Source organism: Eptesicus fuscus, chromosome 20 (genome assembly GCF_027574615.1).
Source record: "Eptesicus fuscus isolate TK198812 chromosome 20, DD_ASM_mEF_20220401, whole genome shotgun sequence".
Lineage (NCBI taxonomy): Eukaryota > Metazoa > Chordata > Mammalia > Chiroptera > Vespertilionidae > Eptesicus > Eptesicus fuscus.
Genome location: NC_072492.1, coordinates 1409073 through 1429341, shown reverse-complemented (window position 1 = coordinate 1429341; position 20269 = coordinate 1409073). Strand labels below are relative to the sequence as shown.

At 46.3% G+C, this 20269-nt stretch overlaps 1 protein-coding gene across 7 annotated transcripts in view; it reads left to right on the top strand.

Annotated features, from left to right (window-relative positions):
- TOM1L2 (target of myb1 like 2 membrane trafficking protein) overlaps window positions 1-20269 on the top strand; it is a 154924-nt gene that overhangs the window by 77806 nt on the left and 56849 nt on the right. For all 7 annotated transcript variants that reach the window (XM_054709912.1, XM_054709913.1, XM_054709911.1 and 4 more), the window contains 2 exons: window positions 4742-4826; window positions 13490-13568. In XM_054709912.1, coding sequence (XP_054565887.1) covers window positions 4789-4826; window positions 13490-13568 — 117 coding nt within the window. In that variant the 5' untranslated portion in view covers window positions 4742-4788. The remainder of the gene's footprint in view (window positions 1-4741; window positions 4827-13489; window positions 13569-20269) is intronic.

Genomic DNA, 20269 nt, shown 5'->3' with positions numbered 1-20269 from the left:
CTGGCACGCTATATAAAAAGACAAGTGGCACCTCTCCATAGCCTCATCTAGAAAATGAGGACTCTCCCGGCATGTGCAGCGGTCATCTGTTTTATTGAGCATCAGTGTGGGTTGTATGAAGCTTTGGTTAAAATGGTGGTGGTGATATCCCTCATGAATCGTACAGTTAGGATGCGGCAGGCTTAGCTAAGATATCAGCTTCATATCCGAACCCGCCTTTGCTAGCAGGTGGGGCAGTACAGGCAAATTCCTGCGCTCCGGAGATAGACAGACCTGAGATGAAACATCTTACCACGGCTTATCCTCAGGGTCCACACATTCTACTCAGTTTCTGGGATTCTGAGTTGTCAATTCAGTTATGTGATTGGTCAAGAACCCAGCCTTTCTGAACCTCATTTCCTTCTTATTAAATGTGGGAGGGACCACCCTGGCCCAGTAGCTCAGTTAGAGCATTGTTCCTATACACCAAGGTTGTGGCTAGATCCCCAATCAGGGCACATGCAAGAAACAACCAGTGAATGCATAAACAAGTAGAACAACAAATCTCTCTCTCTCTCTCTCTCTCTCTCTCTCTCTCTCTCTCTCTCTCTCTCTCTCTCATCAATCCATCGGTCGAGTAAATGTGGGAGGAAATAATGCTACCCTAGAAGGTCATTTTTTGTCTTAAAATAGACATAAAATCTGTCATCTTTACCTTTCTTGTTGTTGTTAATCCTTACCTGAGGATATTTGTCCATTGATTTTTTTTTTTTAGAGAGAGTGGAAGGGAGTGGAAGAGACAGAGAGAGAAACATCAATTGGTTGCCTCCCACACATGCCCAGACCAGTACCAGGGATTGAGACTGCAACCAAGGTATGTGCCCTTGACTGGAATAGAAACTGGGACCCTTGTCTGCAAGCTGATACTCCATCCACTGAGCCAAACCGGCGAGGGCCATCTTAACCTTTTTAAGTGCTCCAATCTCCAGAACTTTTTCATCTTGCAAAGCTGAAACTCTGTACCTATTTAACAACTCCCCATTGCCTTCTCCCCAGTCCGTGGCAGCCGCCATTCTACTTTCTGTCTCATGAATTTGACTATTCTAGGTACTTCGTATAAGTGGAATCATATACTTTCTGCTTGGTTAATTTAACTTAGCATTATGTCCTCAGGATTCATTCATGCTGTAGCATGTGTCAGAATTTCTTTCCTTTTTAAGGCCAAAAAAATTCCATTGTATGTATGTACCAAATTTGTTTATATCTTTGTCCACTGATGGACATTTGAGTTACTTCCACCTTTTGGCTATTGTGAGTGATGCTGCTATGAACCTGGGTGTACAAATCTACTTTCAGACCCTGTCTTCAATTCTTTTGGGTATATACTCAGAAATGGAGTTGCTAGATCATATGGTGTTTCTTTTTAAATTTTTTGAGGAACTGCAATATTACTTTCCATAGCAGCTACTGCACTTCATATTCCCACCAACAGTGTACAAAAGTTGGAGAAATGTCTGTTCTGGTTCTTTTCCCATTTTTCAACTTGTGTTTTTGTTGTTGTTGTTCTTTTGGGTGTGTTTTTTATTGTTGAGTTGTAAGAATTCTTTAAATATTCTGGATATTAACAACTTATCAGTTCGTTTGGTGTCATATTCATGAAATTATTATTAAATCCCATGTTACAACGCTTTCTTTTATGTTTTCTTCTAAGAGCTTTAGCTTAGGTTTACATCTTCTATCCATTTTCAATCAGTTTTTGTGTGTGGTGTAAGATGAGGGTCTAATTTCATTCTTTTGTATATGGGTATACAGTTTTCCCAGCACCATTTGTTGAAAAGACTGTCCTTCCCCACTGAGTGGTCAAGAATTCATTTCTTGGATGAAATAAAATATTATACACGAAGCACCTAATGACATGCCTAGCTGTGTCTTAAAAAAGTGATGGCCCCTCTATTGCCCCCTTATTTGAGATGTAGTTTTTCACTACTGGAGTAGGTTTTTAATAATTATGATAGCAACTGCCTAATAGTACTGACTCTGTGTGAGGTTCTGTTCCCTGGGCTTTACATGTATTAACTCACTGACTTGTCCTAACAACTCTGTGGGGTAGTGCTGTTGTTTTCACTATGTACAATGAGGGAATTGGACACTTTAGGAGTTAAGTAACTTGCCTGCGTCACATACCTAGTAAGTGGTGGAGCCTGTATTCAAACCCGGGTAGTTTGGCTCCAGAATTTGTGGGCTAGTAAACTTAACATCTCCCGGTTTGTTTGTTTGTTTGTTTTTCTTTCGGCTGGGTGCATAACAGGGTGGTGCTCTCTTAGCCCCTTCCCTTCTTCAGGGGTCTGAGATGGAAACGGTGGGGATCAGGAGATTCTCAGTGTGTTGGGGGACCGATCTGGGGCCAGGACTCCCCAGCAGCTGAGGGCCCTCTTCTTCTCGCTGGGGCTGGTGGTCCAGGGGCTCTTACTCCTTGGAGGCCATGGGGACCATAAGGTCCACCACATTCACTGTCAGACCAGGAAATGAGCTGACAAAGTGGCCATCAGGGCAATGCCAGCCGCAGCATTGAAGGTGGAAGAGTGGGTGTCACTGTTAAAGTCACAGGTCCTCAGTATAGCTCAGGACGTCCTTTTAAAAAAAAAATAAATTTTATTGATTTTTTACAGAGAGGAAGGGAGAGGGATAGAGAGTTAGAAACATCGATGAGTGAGAAGCATCGATCAGCTGCCTCCTGCACACTCCCTACTGGGGATGTGCCCACAACCGAGGTACATGCCCTTGACCGAAATCGAACCTGGGACCCTTCAGTGTGCAGGCCAACGCTCTATCCACTGAGCCAAACCGGTCAGGGCTCCCAGGACATCCTTGAAGATCCCTCTGATACCTGTTTCACCACCTTTTTTTTAAAAAAAATTTTTATTTCAGAGCGAGGAAGGGAGAGGGAGAGAGAGATAGAAACATCAATGATGAGAGAGAATCACTGATTGGCTGTCTCCTGCATGCCCCCTACTAGGGATCGAGCCTGCAACCCTCATCACCTTCTCAGTGTCATAGTATTTGGCCACTTTCTCTAGGCAGCAGGTCATATCCATCACCAACACATTGGGAATGGGGAAGGCAATGTCAGTGAACTTCTTATGCAGCTCGGGGATGATCTTGCCCACAGCCTTGGCAGCGCCAGTAGAAGCAGGGATTATGTTCTGGGCAGCCCCTCGGTCATCACACCACAGCTTCCCAGAGGGGCCATCACGGTCTTCTGGGTGGCAGTGATGGCATGGACTGTGATCATGAGTCCCTCCTCGATGCCAAAGTTGTCATGATGATCTTGGCCAGGGGTGCCAAGCAGTTGGTGGTGCAGGAGGCATTGCTGACAATCTTGAGGGAGTTGTCATACTTGTCATGGTTCACACCCATCACAAACATGGGGGCATCCGCAGAAGGGGCAGAGATGATGACCCTCCTGGTTGCCCCTTCAAGTGAGCCCGGCCTTCTCCATGGTAGTGAAGTCACCGGTGGACTCCACAGCATATTCATCACCAGCATCACCCCATTTGATGTTGGTGGGCTCTCACTCCTGAAAGATGGGGATGGGTTTTCCACTGATGACAAACTTCCTCTTCTCAACCTTGACTGTGCCTTTGAACTTGCCATTGGTAGAATCATGCTGGAACATGTAGATCAAGCGTGTCAAACTCAAAGGCTAACACGGGCCAAATAAACAAGGTTTAGGTTTATGTGGGCCACACAAAAAAATAAAAGCTTCAATTTTCATAGAAACCTAGGTTTATTTCGATAGAGACATGCTGAATACAAAGGGCTGAAATAAATGAGTAATCGTTAACATAAAATAATAGAACATTTTAATAAAAATTAATATTTTTCTTAAACATGAACTTACCAGACACTGAATAACTGCACAAATTAATAAGCGTAACGCAAATAAACCTATACTTGTTCTCCAAAAGTGAAATATTTCCTGTTGCGCACACCCACCTAGTCAGTCCAGGACTAATGACGTGGCATTCGGCTGCTAAAATATTTGCTGCTAGTATTAGTGGAGAGAAATGGTGCGCCTGCGTGTAAGGCGCATAAGGGAAATGAATGCAACACGATTATAGTCATCAGTCATTAGCGAACGTTGTAGTTTGTTATTAATAATTATGTATAACAGGATATTGTAAAAATTAAGTTATGAAATTTTTATTAAAATGTTTCTTACATAGGTTATATTGGCTGGGCCACAAAAATATTCGTTGTGGGCTGCATGTGGGCCGCAGGCTGAGAGTTTGACATGCTTGCTGTAGATCACATAGTTGAGGTCAATGAAGGGGTCATTGATGGCAACTATCTACTTTGCCAGAGTTAAAAGCGGAGCTGGTGACCAGGCGCCCAATGTGGCCAAATCTGTTTACTCCGACCTTCACCATCGTGGCTCGGGTTGTGGCTGCTTTGACCTGGCACTGCGAAGGAAGATGTGGCTGTCTGTTGAATGGGAGGAGTTGAGAGTTTGGGGTGATTTTTAATAGCTTAGGCCTTCAAGAGCTTTTCAGACTGGAGTTTGGTGAAAGAAGGACAGTGTTATGACATTAGCCTCTGGGCCCAGATCTCTCTCTCTCGCTGGGTGTTCTCTTGTGAAAACAGAACCTAGAACTGCTCTGTTGACTCAGACCATCTGTTTGGGAGAATGTGGTGGTTCTGGTTCCTGCCAGAGCCCCTCATTCAGGAGAAATGTAAACCTGCTTTCTCTCTGACTTTACAGAAAAGGCAACCGATGGCTCCCTGCAAAGCGAGGACTGGACATTAAACATGGAGATCTGCGACATCATCAATGAGACAGAGGAAGGGTAGGTGTGCTCCCCTCACCCTCCTGTCAGTTCCGGGGTGTCACTCAAATGCTTGTCAGTTCCGGAGTGTCACTCAAAGCCTGGCAGGGCTTAAGGATGTTGGGTGTTTTACTTTTTGTTTTGTTTTCCATCTGTTTGCCTTGGCATTTAATATGCTGACCTTTTTTAAAAAATTGAGAAGGGGAGGGGGAGGGAAACATTGATGTGAGAGAGATACATTGATCCATTGTCTCCTGTACATGCCCCACCCGGGGATCAAACTGCAACCTGAGTATGTGCCCTAACCTGGAATCGAACCTGTGACCTTCTGGGGCATGGAACAACACTCCAACCAACTTAGCCACACTGGCCCAGGCAATATGCTGACACTCTTTAATTATCTTTCCTCTTCCTATCCACTTTGCCCCCACTTCCCCGATGGCAGTGCTGAGTCAGAGCCCTGGCAACCTCTTTTAATAACCTGCCTTTACTCATAAGTGAAAATGAAGTTGCTTGGTTACTTGGTTCCCGGTAGTCGTTGGTCTCCATAGCCAGATTATCACCGCTGCCCCTGTTCCTTCTTAACCTCTGCCTTCCCTTCACAGGTGTGAGGCTGTCTCTGCCATGCTTTGCTGGGCTGGGGCCCCAGGAGTCAGAGAGAGTGCCCACAGAGCAGCCTGGTGTTTCCGCAGTGGGCATCCCTGAGCTACTGAGTCTGTGCTTATTGTTATGCATGATACAGCTTCTTCTACTTTATAGCTGCATTCTAGTTACACTTCTTCCAAAGTAGTCTATATTTGGCCCTCTGCCACATCATAAAAATGGAATTTATTATTGCTATGTCACCTTGAACTGTCTCCAAAGTGGTAGGAGAATAGCCTGGACTCAGGCAGCCCAAGCTTGCACAGTAACACTGTCACTTACAGCCTTGTAATGTATAAGTTGGGGACCAGCCTCTTAAGGTTGGTTCTGCTTTCATTCAACAAATAGGCACTAAGTGAAGACCTTGTGCTGGGCCGCGTGTGAGTCCTGAGGACACACCAGTGAGTAGGGCAGACAGATTCCCTCGCCTTGAGGAGCAGACAGGCCAGGGTGGGGCGGTAGGCCATCAACACAATGACTAGAACACACGACATGGTCAGCTGGTGATAAGACTATCGAGAGAAATGAAGCTGGGGATGGAGAAGGCTGGTAATTAGCAGTTTTAAATGGAATAATCAAGGAAAGCCTTACATAAGTTACATTGAGCAAAGAATTGAGATAAACCAGGGGGTGAGGTGTGAGGATTATACCAGGGAAGAACTTTCCAACAGAGGGAATAGCAAGCACAGAAGTCCTGGGACAGAGGGTATCTGGTGTGTTTCAAGAATAGCAAGGAGCCCGGCCAGTGTGGCTCAGTGGATAGAGTGTCAGCCTGTGCACTAAAGGGTCACAGGTTCAATTCCCAATCAAGGGTACATACCTTCAGAAATTAAGCATACACTGACTGAAATCTATAATAATAAAAGCATAATATACTAATTAGACTGGATGTCCTTCCGGACAACCTTCCAGACAAAGCCGGGCTGTGAGGGAAGCCCGGGTCCCAGATGCCTGCCGGCAGCCGGAGGGAAGCCCGGGTTCTGGGTGCCAGAGGGACGCTAGTGCCGGCAGCCGGGGAAAGGAAGGCCTACTCGTGCATGAATTTCGTGCATCGGGCCTCTAGTAAAGAATAATATACAGGGATTCAACAATAGAGTAGAGGATTCCAAGAATCAAATCCACGATTTGGAATATGAGGAAGCAAAAAACACCCAATCAGAAGAGCAAAAAGAAAAAAGAATCCAAAAATATGAACATAGTGTAAGGAGTCTCTGGGACAACTTCAAGCATACCAACATTCGCATTATGGGTGTGCCAGAAGGAGAAGAGAGAGAAGATAATGAAAACCTCTTTGAAGAAATAATGATAGAAAACTTCCCCTACCTGGTGAAAGAAATAGACTTACAAGTCCAGGAAGTGCAGAGAGTCCCAAACGAGTAACCCAAAGAGGCCCACACCAAGACACATCATAATTAAAATGCCAGGGGTTAAAGACAAAGAGAGAATCTTAAAAGCAGCAAGAGAAAAACAGTTAGTTACCTACAAGGGAGCGCCCATATGACTGTCGGCTGATTTCTCAACAGAAACTTTGCAGGCCAGAAGGAAGTGGCAAGAAATATTCAAAGTGATGAATAGCAAGGACCTACAACCAAGATTACCCAGCAAAGCTCTCATTTAGAATTGAAGGCCAGATAAAGAGCTTCCCAGACCAGATAATGCTAAAGGAGTTCATCACCACCAAACCAGTATTGCATGAAAAGTTGGAGGATATTCTTTAAGAAGAAGAAGAAAAAGAAAGAGAAGGAGGAGGGGGCGGGAGGGGAGGATGGAGGAGGAGAAGGAAGGAAGAAAGGAAGAAGAAGAAAGAAAGAAGAAGGAAGAAAGACGAAGAGATAAAAATACAAATAATAAAATGGCAATAAATACATATCTATCAACAATAGAATCTAAAAAATAGAATCAGAGGCATGGAAGCATGGAACAAACTGACAAATCTCATAGGGAAGGGGGAGAGGAGGTGGGAAGAGATTAACCAAAGGTCTTATAATGCATATATGCATTACCTATGGACACAGACAATAGGATGGTGAAGGCCTGGGGCAAAGCAGGAATGGGGGGAGGGGCAATGGGGGGAATGTAGGGGGCCATCTGTAATACTCTCAACAATAAAGATTTAAAATTTTTTAAAAAGAGTATGTACCTTGGTTGCAGATTCTGTCCCAGCCCTCTTGGGGTACATGTGGCAGCAACCAATCAATTTGTCTCTCTCACATTGGTATGTCTCTCTCTCCCCCCTCCCCCCTTGTTCCACTCTTCCCTCTCTAAAAATCAGTGGAAAACATATCCTCAGGTTAGGATTAACAAAAAAAATTAAAAAGAATAGCAAGCATGTATTGGGTGTGGGGTGGGGGGGACAGTGGTAAGATATGTACACATATAATACCTAAATTTAAAAAAAGTGAAAAAGAATAGCAAGGAGGCTAGTGGGGCTGGAACAGAGTGAGCCAGGAATAGGGTGTCAGGTCAGAGATGTCCAGGATCCAGGTGACACGGGCACCACAGGGCCTCAGGCTTCACTTGAGGTGGCCGGGAATCCCTTGGAGGATTTGAGCAGAGGCAGGGCATGGTTTGACTTTTATTTTGAAGAGATCACTCTGTCTACCGTGTTCAGAATGGCCTGGCTGGGAAGAGACCAAGGGCTGGCTCTGACAGGAATCCTCCTTGGGTTCAAGGAGGAAATGGGAAAGGGTCTGATACAGGGGGAACCAGTGACTTTTGCCCATGGGAGTGAGAGAAGGGAGGAGTCAAGGTAGCAGGGATGGAGCCGACGGGGTGCAGTGGCGATGCTGACAGGGCGATGGCACGGAGGGGTCTGGAGGTGGGGGTGGCGGCCTGGGCTGGAGATGTGTGTTTGGGAGTCGTTGGTGAAAGTTGACCTATTTCTGCAGTCTCAATGGCTGATCAGCTCGGTGTCTGGCTCACAGACGAAATCACGAACTTGGGCCTCCACATGTCTAATGCCATAGCCACTGGGCTCTCCCTGCAGCCCTACTCGGGCTCCTTTCTTCTTTACGTCCACCCCAGACGCCACTCATTTACTTGTTTATCTAGCTGCTCAGCCACATTTGTTGGCCCCACAGGTGGAGGCCCAGATGCCACGGTGAGTGTGCCACGGCTGCTCTTGGGGCACTCACAAGCAGGACCAGCTGGGCTGTGGCAGAGAAGTGTGCCCATTGCTGACACTCAGAGACAGCGGGTGCCTCCTGGAGGGGCAGGCTGTGGGCTGAGCCCCGAGGATGGCAGGAAGAGGAGAAGCGTGCTATGTAGCTAAGGGTGCATGGCAAGGGCATGGGGCGCGGGGGGAGTGTACAGGTGAGGTCTGGGTATGTAGGGAAGAAGTGGGGAGGGGATTTTCTGGAACAGAGGCTAGAGAGGTGGACCCAGTCGGGCTGGAAAGAGCTGTTTTCCTGTGTCATCCTCTAGGTTGGGCTGTCCCCATGGGTAGTCCCTCTACCTTGGCCTCTTCCCCTTTGTCTGTTCTCCATGCTGCAGGCAGAGGGGCTATTGGAAATGCAGAACTCACGAAGTTTCTCCCTTGCTAACAAGCCGTCTCTTGGGAAATCCTTCACAGACCCTGTGGGATAACCTTTGCCTCCGGCCACTCCATTTGGGGTCCTGCCCTCTTGTCCTCACCCTTCAGCCCCTCGATCTTTCGGCCCCTTGAACTTTCCAGAGCCCTGTTTGCAATTCTCCACAAATGGGAGGGGCATACATGCCAGTGTTTCAGAATAGAGCCTCTCCTTCCAAAGGGACAGGCCTCCTTCCAGGGGCTGCAGGCTTGTCCTCAAAGCGCTTTCTTCCTGAAGTGACCCGCACTCCTGTTCCTCTACTTCCAGAGAGCCCCCAGTGCTTCCTGGGGGTGTCCTCTCCTTGCCTCTGCTATGAGGTCATTGCCAAGATCTCTCCGCACAAGCCTGGCTAATGGTGGGTACCCTGACGCTTCTTCCTGCTTCGGGGCTCCAGGCCTAGTGTCCTTCTCTTCCCTCCCCACACCTCTCCCTCTCACTGACTCTTCCACTCACTTGTCTCATTGCCCTGACACCCCTCCCTCCTGATTGGGACAAGTCCTCGTTATGTGATTTCACAGTGCCCTGTTCCTTATGCACTCTCATCACAGTTTACACTTCCACATCTGCGGGACCTCTGTCCGAGGGCTGTCTCATCCCCACTTCCCCCTAGACTGCGCACTCCACTTGGTTGTTGTTAATCCACCCAAGGATATTTTTTTCATTGATTTTTAGAGAGAGTGGAAGGGAGGGAGGGAGAGGAGGTAGGAGAGAGAGGTGGGGGGTAAAGAGAAATGGATGTGAGACACAGTGATTGGTTGCCTCCTGCACATGCCCCCAACCAGGGGCTGGGGATCGAACCTGCAACCCTTGACCGGGAATTGAACCCCAGACCTTTTGGTGTGATGGCTGACGCTCTAATCACTGACCCACACCAGCCAGGGCCAGAAACTCTGTTTTGCCACCATTTCATCCCTAGCACCTAGCGTAGTGTGCACCCAATTGGTTCTGACAAACATTTGTTAACTAGGTGAACAATATAACCGTATCCACGTGACAGTGCTCTGGAAAGACGCTCACAGAGTTAAGGAGAGATACTAGAGCAGGGGCAGCTCGCCAGCCATGGGGCGTCAGCAGCAAAGGGTTCTGAGAGGAGGTGACATCCAAGTGGAGTCCTAGGTCAGCCAAGTGAGGGTGGATGGCAGGGGAAGGAAGTAGACCCCCTGGCTGGAGGGCAGTGTATGCGACATAGGAAAGGAGTGCAGTGGGTTAGGGGCATGGAGTCTGGAGCCACCAGCCTGGGCCCGAGTCCTCGGTCCTCCACTCACTTGTCATGTGACCCTGGGTGAGTTACTTAATCTCTGTGTCTGTTTCCTCATTAACAAATGGGGGTGTCAGTAGTACCTGTCTCATGGGTTCACTGCCCTTACCTCGGCCATTCTCTGAGCACTTGCCACGTGCCGGACCCCCGGGCCCCCATGCCGTGCCCTGGATTGTACCAGCTCATGCAGCACCACCCCCAACAGCCCTATATGGTAGACAGTTTGTGTTAATGTTGAAACTGAGGCCCAGGGTGGTTTGGTCATTGCCAAAGGTCTCACACCACAGCTATGAAGGGCAGGGTGTAAGCCCCGGAAGACCTGGCTCCAGCCACCAACACCTTGCCTGCACTTCTTTTATGTACTCACAGCTCTACCTCTGGGAGGCTGGGGTCCCGATGGGTGCCCCACAGGCCCCTCCCTGGGCTTTCCCCAATTTCCAGAGTTGAGGTCACCTCCAGCCTGAGGCCTTGTGTGACAGCCCCTTGTATCCTGAATTCTTGGTCATTAGCCAGGAATGCCTGGCTCAGTAGCCTCCCCAGGGAGGGTGCACAGCCTGTTTGCCAGGCCTCACCCAGTCCTACCTAATGAGGGCATAGGCACGTGGATCTGGTAAGTGCTCTCTGCTTCTGATGTGCAGCTCTGATGAGGACGCACTGACCTGGGTCATGTTCATGAGTTTCTGGATCTTCCCAGCTCACTGAAGCTTTGTCTGTTTCCCAGCCTCTAAGCAGGAGGGGTGCAGAGGAGCAACTGCCAGGTCAGTGCCGTAGAGCAAGCCCATAGCGGAGTGGGGTTGGGGAAGGATGGAGGGGAGGTGTTCGAGGTGAGTCATGGGGCAGCCATGTCCTCCATCCAGGAATAAGGAGAAAGCACTTCAGAAGTGCAGGCAGGGTGAGTTCACGGTGACTGGAAAGGTCTCTTACTTCACTTCGGGGGCCCATAGGCCTGACCTGAGGCCCTGGGGCAGCCCTGAGGGCCTGGCTTTTCCTGCCAAAGCTGCCAGGGTGTTGGGACCTCTCACACCTGTCGCTGTCTCCTGATTCTTTCTGCTCCTTGGCTATCGATTCTTCCCTCTCCCGTCTCCCTGTTCCTAGCTCTCCTTGCTGTCCAACCTGCGGCTGCTGCTTAAAACTTGGCAGTTCTGACACTTGATACTCACCTCTGAAGCCTTCCCCGGGGAGGGAAATGCTTGCATTTGTGCTCACCCAGTCACTCCCAGGTAGTCCTTCTGAGGGTGAGTTTTCATTGTGGCTCCAGGGAGGGAGCCTGCTGGCTGCTTCCCCCAGCACATTCCCCCACTGGGAGCTCTGGGGAGCTCTGCTCCTGAGCTCAGGGAGCACAGCCTGGAGCTTGTTCCCATTCTTCTGCTCCATGGAAGTTCAAGAGAAGAGGAGTGAGACTGGACTGAGAGGGGCGGCTGCCATGGGCCAGGGCTAACCAGGCTGGGCAGAGCCCTGGAGAGAGGAAGCCACTCCATGCTCTGGCTAGTAGCTGTGGACCTTCACCAGCTCAAGTCCACAAACAGCCCTCGAAGCTGAGAGCTTGTCAAGTCCCACATTTGCAGAAATCAGCATTCCTGTGTGGAATCGGCCATACTGCAAACACTTGCAAGGACACATTCCCCAGAGAGCCTTGTCCCATCAGCCCCTGGACTCAGAGCCAAGGCTTCCTGCAGGCAGCCATTTTTCAAATTGGGAGGGGGAAGTAGGTCTCAGGTACTTTTAAATTTCTTCATTCTTTCCCCATTGATTTATTTTAGAGAGATTAGAAGGGAAGGAGGGAGGGAGAGGAAGAGGAACATCTATATGCGAGAGATACATCGATTAGTTGCCTTCCGCACATGCACCCTGACAGGGGCAGGGGGATCAAACCTGCAACCCAGGTATGTGCCCTTGACCGGAATTGAACCTGTGACCCTTCGGTCCATGGGCTGACACTCTAACCTCTGAGCCACACCGGCCAGGGCTTTACATTTCTTCTTGAAGCCTTGCCTTGCTGTATTTCTGTTTAAATTGGGCTGATTAGCCGAGCTTCCACCTCCCCCCGCCCCCCTTCCTCATACACATATTAAAGGACTTTTTCATTTGGTAAGTGGATCATAAATATTTCAGGAGGAATAGAAGGTTTCTGACTTACCAACCTGCAACTTTGGAAAGATCAGATGTATTGACACGTGAATCTGTAGAAGGCTGGCGCCACTTGTGAGAGCAAAAGGCAGGCCTACAGCTGGACTGGGACTCCCAGAGCTCAGGTGATGGGGCTTCCCCGGGCCAGCCAGCAGGGGCTCCATGCCGAAAGTGCCTCCTAGGTCCACACCTTTGTTTAATCCTGACATAGAGTAAATTAAATAACATGCCAGGCATACGGACTGTACTTGTTAGGGGGCTGCTGGGGACTCTAACTCCCAGTTCCAACAGTGATTAAGGAAGAATGTGTTTCAAGTTCCAAATAATCAACTGATGAGTGAGCTTTTGAACAGGCCCACTGTAAACAGGGGACTGCCTATAATTCTGTGAGATTCTCTCTGGGGATCCACAGCAGATCCCTTACCTAAAAGCGCACAGTTCCTTGGGTTTTGAGGAGACTAAAGTTTTCTCAGAGAAAAAGGGGTTCCATGGAGCTGGGGAGGAGCTGAGCCCCAGGCCTATGCAAGGACCCGGCCATTCTCTCTCTGTGGTCTCCTCAGTGCACCCACGCGCAGTGGGCTGGTGTTGTTTTGGACAAATACTTGCCTGTGATACAAAAGTCAAAAGGGCTGCAAATAGACAAAGTGAAAAACCTCCCTGTCCTCTCTGGCACCCAGTTCCCTCGGAAGGGGCAGCCGACGTTACCAGCTTCTGTGGCTCTTTCCAGATATTCTCTCCCCTGGCCGGTGTGCCCTGTGTCTGTGTCTGTTGTCCTTGGGTAACTCAAACAGGAGCACATCTTATGCCCTGCTCTGCAGATGACTGTTCACATTGTTTGCTCCATGGTGATGCGCAAGGAGTGTATTCTTTTGTGCAGCTGCATAGTATTCCATTATATGGATAAACAAGCTTTAATTTACCCTGTTTCATGTTGATGGGTGTTTAGTTTGTTTCCAACCTTCTACAATTACAAACATGCTTCAGCAAATAACTTTGTAGATATGCTATTTCACAAAAATGGCAGTGAATCTGTAGGACAGTGTCCCAAAATGTAATTTTTAAGGATCTTAATATGTCCTTTTCTCCAGGCCAAAGGATGCCATTCGAGCCCTGAAGAAGCGGCTAAACGGGAACCGGAACTACAGAGAAGTGATGCTGGCATTAACAGTGAGTACTGTCCTCCAGTGGATGGGAAAGCATCTTGGAAAATCCATGCTCCCGACCTTGCCTCACTCTCAGGGCTTTCCCCCTGTCCACTCAGCACAGCCTCCAATGTGTGCCATTGATGGCATGGTGTGTGTGCCACTAGGGCCTAGTGGAGCTTTCCCATAGCACCCGTGGGTGCCAGTTTCCTGTATAAACTGCTGACTTCCACCCCAGTACCTGCCCTGCTGCTGAGCTTTTCAGATGTTAATGCAAATGTTTACAATAACCTTCCCAAATAGGTTTCATCATCTCCCTCACTGGGATGAAAACACCGAGGCTCAGAGAGGTGTCTAGGGGTTTACCCAGACTTCACAGCTAGTGAGGTACCCAGCTGTGGATTCTGGAGTAAAAAGTGATCATCACTGGGAGGTTCTTGAAAAAGTCAGCCAAGCGACTCCTGTCAGGAAGAAACAGACAGATTTCTGCCCTTCTTTAATATGTCAGAAAATTAAAAGGGACAACTTCTGGTGTTACTTCTGTCTTAGAAGCTGAAAAAATCTGGGCCACAGTGAATAAATTATTTTTAAAAATATATTTTTTCTTTTTAAATTATAGTTGACATACAATATTATTTTAGTTTCAGGTGTACAACCCGTGATTAGACATTTATATAACTTACAAAGTTATCACCTGTATAAATCTAGTACCCATCTGATACCATATATAGTTACTATAATATTATTGCCTATATTCCCTATGCTGCACTTTACATCCCCATGCCTATTTTATAACTACCGTATTTTCTGGAGTATAAGACAACTGGGTGTATAGAAGATTTTCCTGGGTTAAAAAGTCGTCTTACACGCTGGAAAATACGGTACACCTTTTTCACCCATTTCCCCAACACCCCTGCTGCCTCCAATCTGGCATCTATGAGAATGTTTTTGTATCTATGAGTCTATTTTTGTTCTGCTTGTTTGTTTTTGTTTTTGTTTTTGAGATTCCACATATAAGTGAAAACATATGGAATTTGTCTTTCTCTGTCTGACTTTATTCAGCACAATACCCTCTAGGTCAGTGATGGGCAACCTTTTGAGCTTGGTGTGTCAAACTTCGCCAAAAAACTGAGCATAACTCGGGTAGTGTGTCACTTTGAGGAAAAAACATTATTTCGCGATATTTATAGTTTAAATAACATAAATGTATAATTGTTATATATAATTGTATTTAATAAGCCAAAAACTAAATATTTAACTTACCTGCTTAGTGACTTCTTTGTTCATCCGTCAGTCGGTTTCTTTTGTTGGTCTTGATATTATTTAGCTTGTGTGGGGTGCCGTGAACTAAGATAAGTGCGGAGGAGGGGGAATTCTTTAACCTGCCTATTAGTGACTTTTTTGTTGCTGAATTTCATTGGCTAAATCTTCAATTGAAGGTTGGTATTTTGTACACTTTAGGCCCAAGCAAGGACTACTAACTTCATCTGTCAATCTGTTTCTTTTGTTGGTTTTGATATTATTTAACGCTGAGAATAAGGCCTCACAAAAGTATGTAGAGGGAAAAATTGTGAGTAAAGCCATTGCTATATTTTTCAGGGTGCTAAAAGTGTCTGGTAGTCGGTTCCAGGCACTCCAAATTTCCTGTTCGTAGTGGCACTCCTCTTGATTCTCCAAGCGGCACCTTTCTAGATTCTCAAGCTTTGACCTCAAGTCAACAAACACCTGAGCCCAGATACTATCTTGAAATTCTGCAAGTTGCATCTCCAAATCATCAGTTTGCATCCATTGGAAACCATTTAATTCCAAACTACTGTAGACTACTACATCAGGATACTTAATTATTTTCACGGTCTGTTCTAGACTTCTAAATTGACTAAATCTATCACTAAACTGGTCAAGTAACGAGTCTAAAACATGCTGGTACTTCATATGCAAGAGTTGCATTTCATTTTGTACAGCTGCACTGGCCTTCTCAAAATACTTAGTTACTCGCCGAAACCAGTTTGGCTCAGTGGATAGAGCGTCGGCCTGCGGACTCAAGGGTCCCAGGTTCGATTCCGGTCAAGGGCATGTACCTTGGTTGCGGGCACATCCCCAGTAGGGAGTGTGCAAGAGGCAGCTGATCGATGTTTCTCTGTCATCGATGTTTCTAACTCTCTATCCCTCTCTCTTCCTCTCTGTAAAAAATCAATAAAATATATTTTTTAAAAAAATACTTAGTTACTCGAGGAAAATACTTATGGTTTAGTTTCTACATCTCGCTTGAAAATTTTAACTTTACTTTCAAAAGCTTTTATGTATCCAAACACAACGTCAATACTTTTGCCAAAACCTTGTAACTTTAAGTTCAGTTCATTAATATGAACAGAGAGATCTGTAAAAAACATCAGGGTGTTGACCCACTTATCATCATTAAGCTGAGGAAAGTTTCCCAGATCCTTATCATTAAGAAATACCTTAATTTCTTCAAAGCACTCCACAAAGCGCTCAAGAACTTTGCCTCGGCTCAGCCATCTTACATTATTGTACATCAGCAGTCCACTGTAGGTGGAATCAACCTCCAGTAAAAGTGCCGAAAATTCTCGCTTGTGAAGGGGGCGAGCAGCTATTAAATTAACTATTTTTGTAACAACTGACATTAAGTCGTTTAAGTCAGTGAATCCTGCCTTGGCACGTAAAGCCTCCTGATGGATAATACAATGAAAAGGCACAATCGGATGTCCAATAGCTTCTGTAAACAATTTGACAAAAACGACTTTTTCCCCCACCATATTTGGTGCCCCATCTGTCGTCACTGACACAACTTTAGAGATATCAATGCTTAGGTCACGAAATGTTTGTATAACAACCTTACATATTTCGCTTCCTGATTTACTTGTTGACACTGATACTAACTTTATCAACTCTTCTCTCATTGTGAGACCCATCAGAATATCGACCAATAATGGCCAACTGAGCATGTGATGTGACATCAGTAGTTTCATCAAGAGAGACTGAAAAATATTTACACTTCCTTATGTCTCTCTTTAATTGATGTTGTACGTTTGTGTTCAGTCTCATTATTCGGTCTTTTATGATATTTCTACTGAGTGGTAACTCATATATTCTCTTAATAATTGCATCTTTATTCTGCATATCATGAAATAGAACTGGTGTACATCTTAGGAGAGTTTCTTTAATAAATTCTCCCTCACTGAGCGCTTTTCCATGCTGAGCTATAGAGTGAGCAATGCTCAAACTTGCAGATGTTAAATTTGTAGAGCCTTTCATAAATTTAAGGATAGAATTAGATTGGCTCTTATAAAGGTGTAGCTGCCTGGAAATGTATTCCTTCCTTTCATCCTCACTTTTTTCCAAGAGCTGGGAATGATTAGTTTCAAAATGTCTATTTATATTCCACATTCTGCTTACTACCGTTTCAGTACATAGAACGCAAAATGATCTGCCATTTTTTTCTATAAAGCCATACATCTCGGTCCATGTCTCTTGAAAGGGTCGGCCACTGCTACTACCACTTCCTTTACTTAACCTTAGTTTTTTATTTTTTGGGTTCTCCATCAGGGTGGCAGTGACAGAAGATAGAATTATAGATAGCTTGTTAGGCCTGCAGGCAATTAGGGGTTAACTAGCCTAACTAACCACAAAATGGTGCATATAACTGTCTTTTAGGAAAGGGCAGGGTTAATAAGCAGAAATAGGGGTTAATAAGGATGCACAACAGTAGTAGTGGTGAAATGGAGTCTGCACTATGGAGCAAGATGGTGTTCCTTATGTGAATTAAAATGGCTGCCGCTATTTCTAATGGCGGGAAACGGCACCCATAGCACGCCACAAACCCTCGCCTCTCCCAGCCTCCCCCTCACTTATCTCAGTAATGATGGATTAGAAATCCATGACACCCCAGAACAGTAGATAATGGTTGCTGTGGTTAACTGTTATTTGGTTACTGGTAATGGCAGGGCCCCCAGAGATGCGTCCCCCGCTGCGTTCTGCTGCTCCCTGCTCTGCTGGCGGAAGTGAGGGCAAAGATCCTGGCTTAACCGGAAGTCCCAGAACTAGATGCTCTGTGCCAGACTTCTGTTGTTTTGGCCTACAGACCTCCGGCACAGAGTGTCTAATAGGGGAGGAAGAAACATTTGCGTCTAACTCCAAGACTCCAGTCGCAAATGTTTCATCCTCAGGAGCAGCAAATGTTTCATCCTTAGGAGCAGCAAATGTTTCATCCTTGGCATGCGGCCGCCTCAGCGGCCGCGTGTCATCAGAAATGGCTATGCATGTCAGTGCTGACACGCGTGTCATAGGTTCGCCATCACTGCTCTAGGTCCATCCATGTTGATACAAATGGCAAGATTTCATTCTTTTTCATGGCTAAGTCATATTCCGTTATATATATGCACCACTTTTTCTTTATCTGTTCATCTATTGATGGACACTTAGGTTGCTTCCATTTTTTGGCTGTCCTATATAATAAAAGGCTAATATGCAAATTGACCGAATGGCAGAATGCCTGATCACTATGATACGCACTGAGCACCAGGGGGCAGATGCTCAATGCAGGAGCTGCCCCCTGGTGGTCAGTGCACTCAGCCAGAAGCCGGGCTCACGGCTGGTGAGCACAGTGGCAGTGGCAGGAGCCTCTCCTGCCTCTGCGGCAGTGTTAAGGATGTCTGACTGCCGGGGAGCGGGCCTAAGCCGTCAGTTGGACATCTCCCGAGGGCTGCCAGACTGCGAGAGGGTGCAGGCCGGGCTGAGGAATCCCCCCACCCCGAGTGCACGAATTTTGTGCACCAGGCCTCTAGTTGTAAATAATACTGCAATAGACATATGGATGCATATGTCTTTTTCGATTTAGTGTTTTGTATTTCTTCTTATAAATACTCAGAAGTGGAATTGCTGGATCCTTCTTTGTCTCTTATTATAGCTTTTGTTTTAAAGTCTATTTTGTCTGGTATAAGTATTGCTACCTCAGCTTTTTGTTTATTTGTTTCCATTTTCATGAAATATCTCTTTCCATCCCTTTACTTTCAGTTTGTGTGTGTATCTTTTAATGTGAAGTGAGTCTCTTGTAGATAGCATATGTAAGGGTCTTGTTTTGTTATCCATTCAGTCACCTTATTTTTTTAATTGGAGCTTTTAAAGTAATTATTGATAGATATGTATTTACTAGTGGCCCGGTGCACAAAATTCGTGCCCAGGGAGGGGGTGGTCCCTCAGCCTGGCCTGCATCCTCTCCTATCTGGGACCCCTGTGGGATCGGGCCTAAACCTGCAGTTGGACAAACCCCTCCCAATGTGGGACTACTGGCTCCTAACCGCTCACCTGCCTGCCTGCTTGATCTCCCCTAACCACTCTGCCTGCTGGCCTGCTTGCCCCCAACTACACCCCCCCGCCAGCCTGCTCACCTCCAACTGCCCTCCCCTCCTGGTCTGATCACCCATAACCGCTTCTGCCTCAGCCCCGCCACCATGGCTTTGTCCAGAAGGACATCTGGAAGGTCTCATGGTCTAATTAGCATATTACCCTTTTATTAATAAAGATAATATGACATACTGCCATAACTATAACATATCTACCAGTATTACTCTATGAGAATACATACTTCATCCAATAGGAAGGCATCTAATACATTACATTGTATATGTTGTAAGTAGTAGGAAATACTGTATTCGTAGCAATAATATATACCCTGTGACTTCCCTTCCTGATCTGGGAATGGTTCCCCCGTTCTTTTGACATTTCCTGGCCTCTAATGTATTTTTTTTGTCATTCAGTGTAACTTTATTTACTGTTTATTGCACATGATATGAGGTCTTTAATTTCTAACAACCAAAGATTCAAAGGATTATTTTTTCCATGAAATTTAACATTAACATTAGTGAATTCCTGTATTCATGTGTTTTTATTGTAAACATCTGAATTATTCACATTGTCATAGATCCTGAACTCATAAGCGTGGACCATGCACAGGCTGGCAGCAAGCCAGGAAGCCACTGTGCAAGCAAACAGATACTTTGCATAAGGAGAAAAGTCATAGCATAACATTTAATGTCCAACCTGAGTCACCTCAGAATGTTATATATATTGACTTCTTAATTCGTATGGTATTGGGAACTCAACTGCTTGGTTGGTGGTGGGGTTGACCTGGTTTTGGGAGGATTATTCCTGAAATAATTAAGAAAAGGAGGGCTCAATCTTTCTTCTTGGTTGCTTGCTCCTCCCCAGCACCTTCATCTTTCTTCTCATCCTCAGCTTCTTGGGCATCTTCTCCTTCACCTTCACCTCCTTCTTCCTCCTTTGCATCCTCAAATTCTTCCTTGGCACCTTCTTCATCTTCCTCTCCTTCCTCTTCCTCAGCCTCTTCTTTCTCCTTTTCCTCCTCTTCAGCTTCTCCTTCAGAAGGGGGTTCATCCTTAGCTTCCTCGGCTTTTGTAGCCTCAATGGTCTCCTTCACCTCGATCTGCTCCTCCTGGACGTGGCTGGTGTATTAAGAAGGGAAGGAGTGAGCAGACATCAAGTAGGAGCTAGTCTGTAAACCACCGTAGGCAGATCACCAAAGACCTGGGAACTCTGGGAGTAGCTCTGGCTATGCTTCCCATGCTGGTGAAACTGAGCCGGTCTCCTCACCTTCCAAGAGTTTCCTGTAAGCTGCAATGTAAATGTCCAAAACTATCTTCACATTGAAGAGGTCCTGGTATTCTTTTAAGTATCCTGCCATTTCACTCT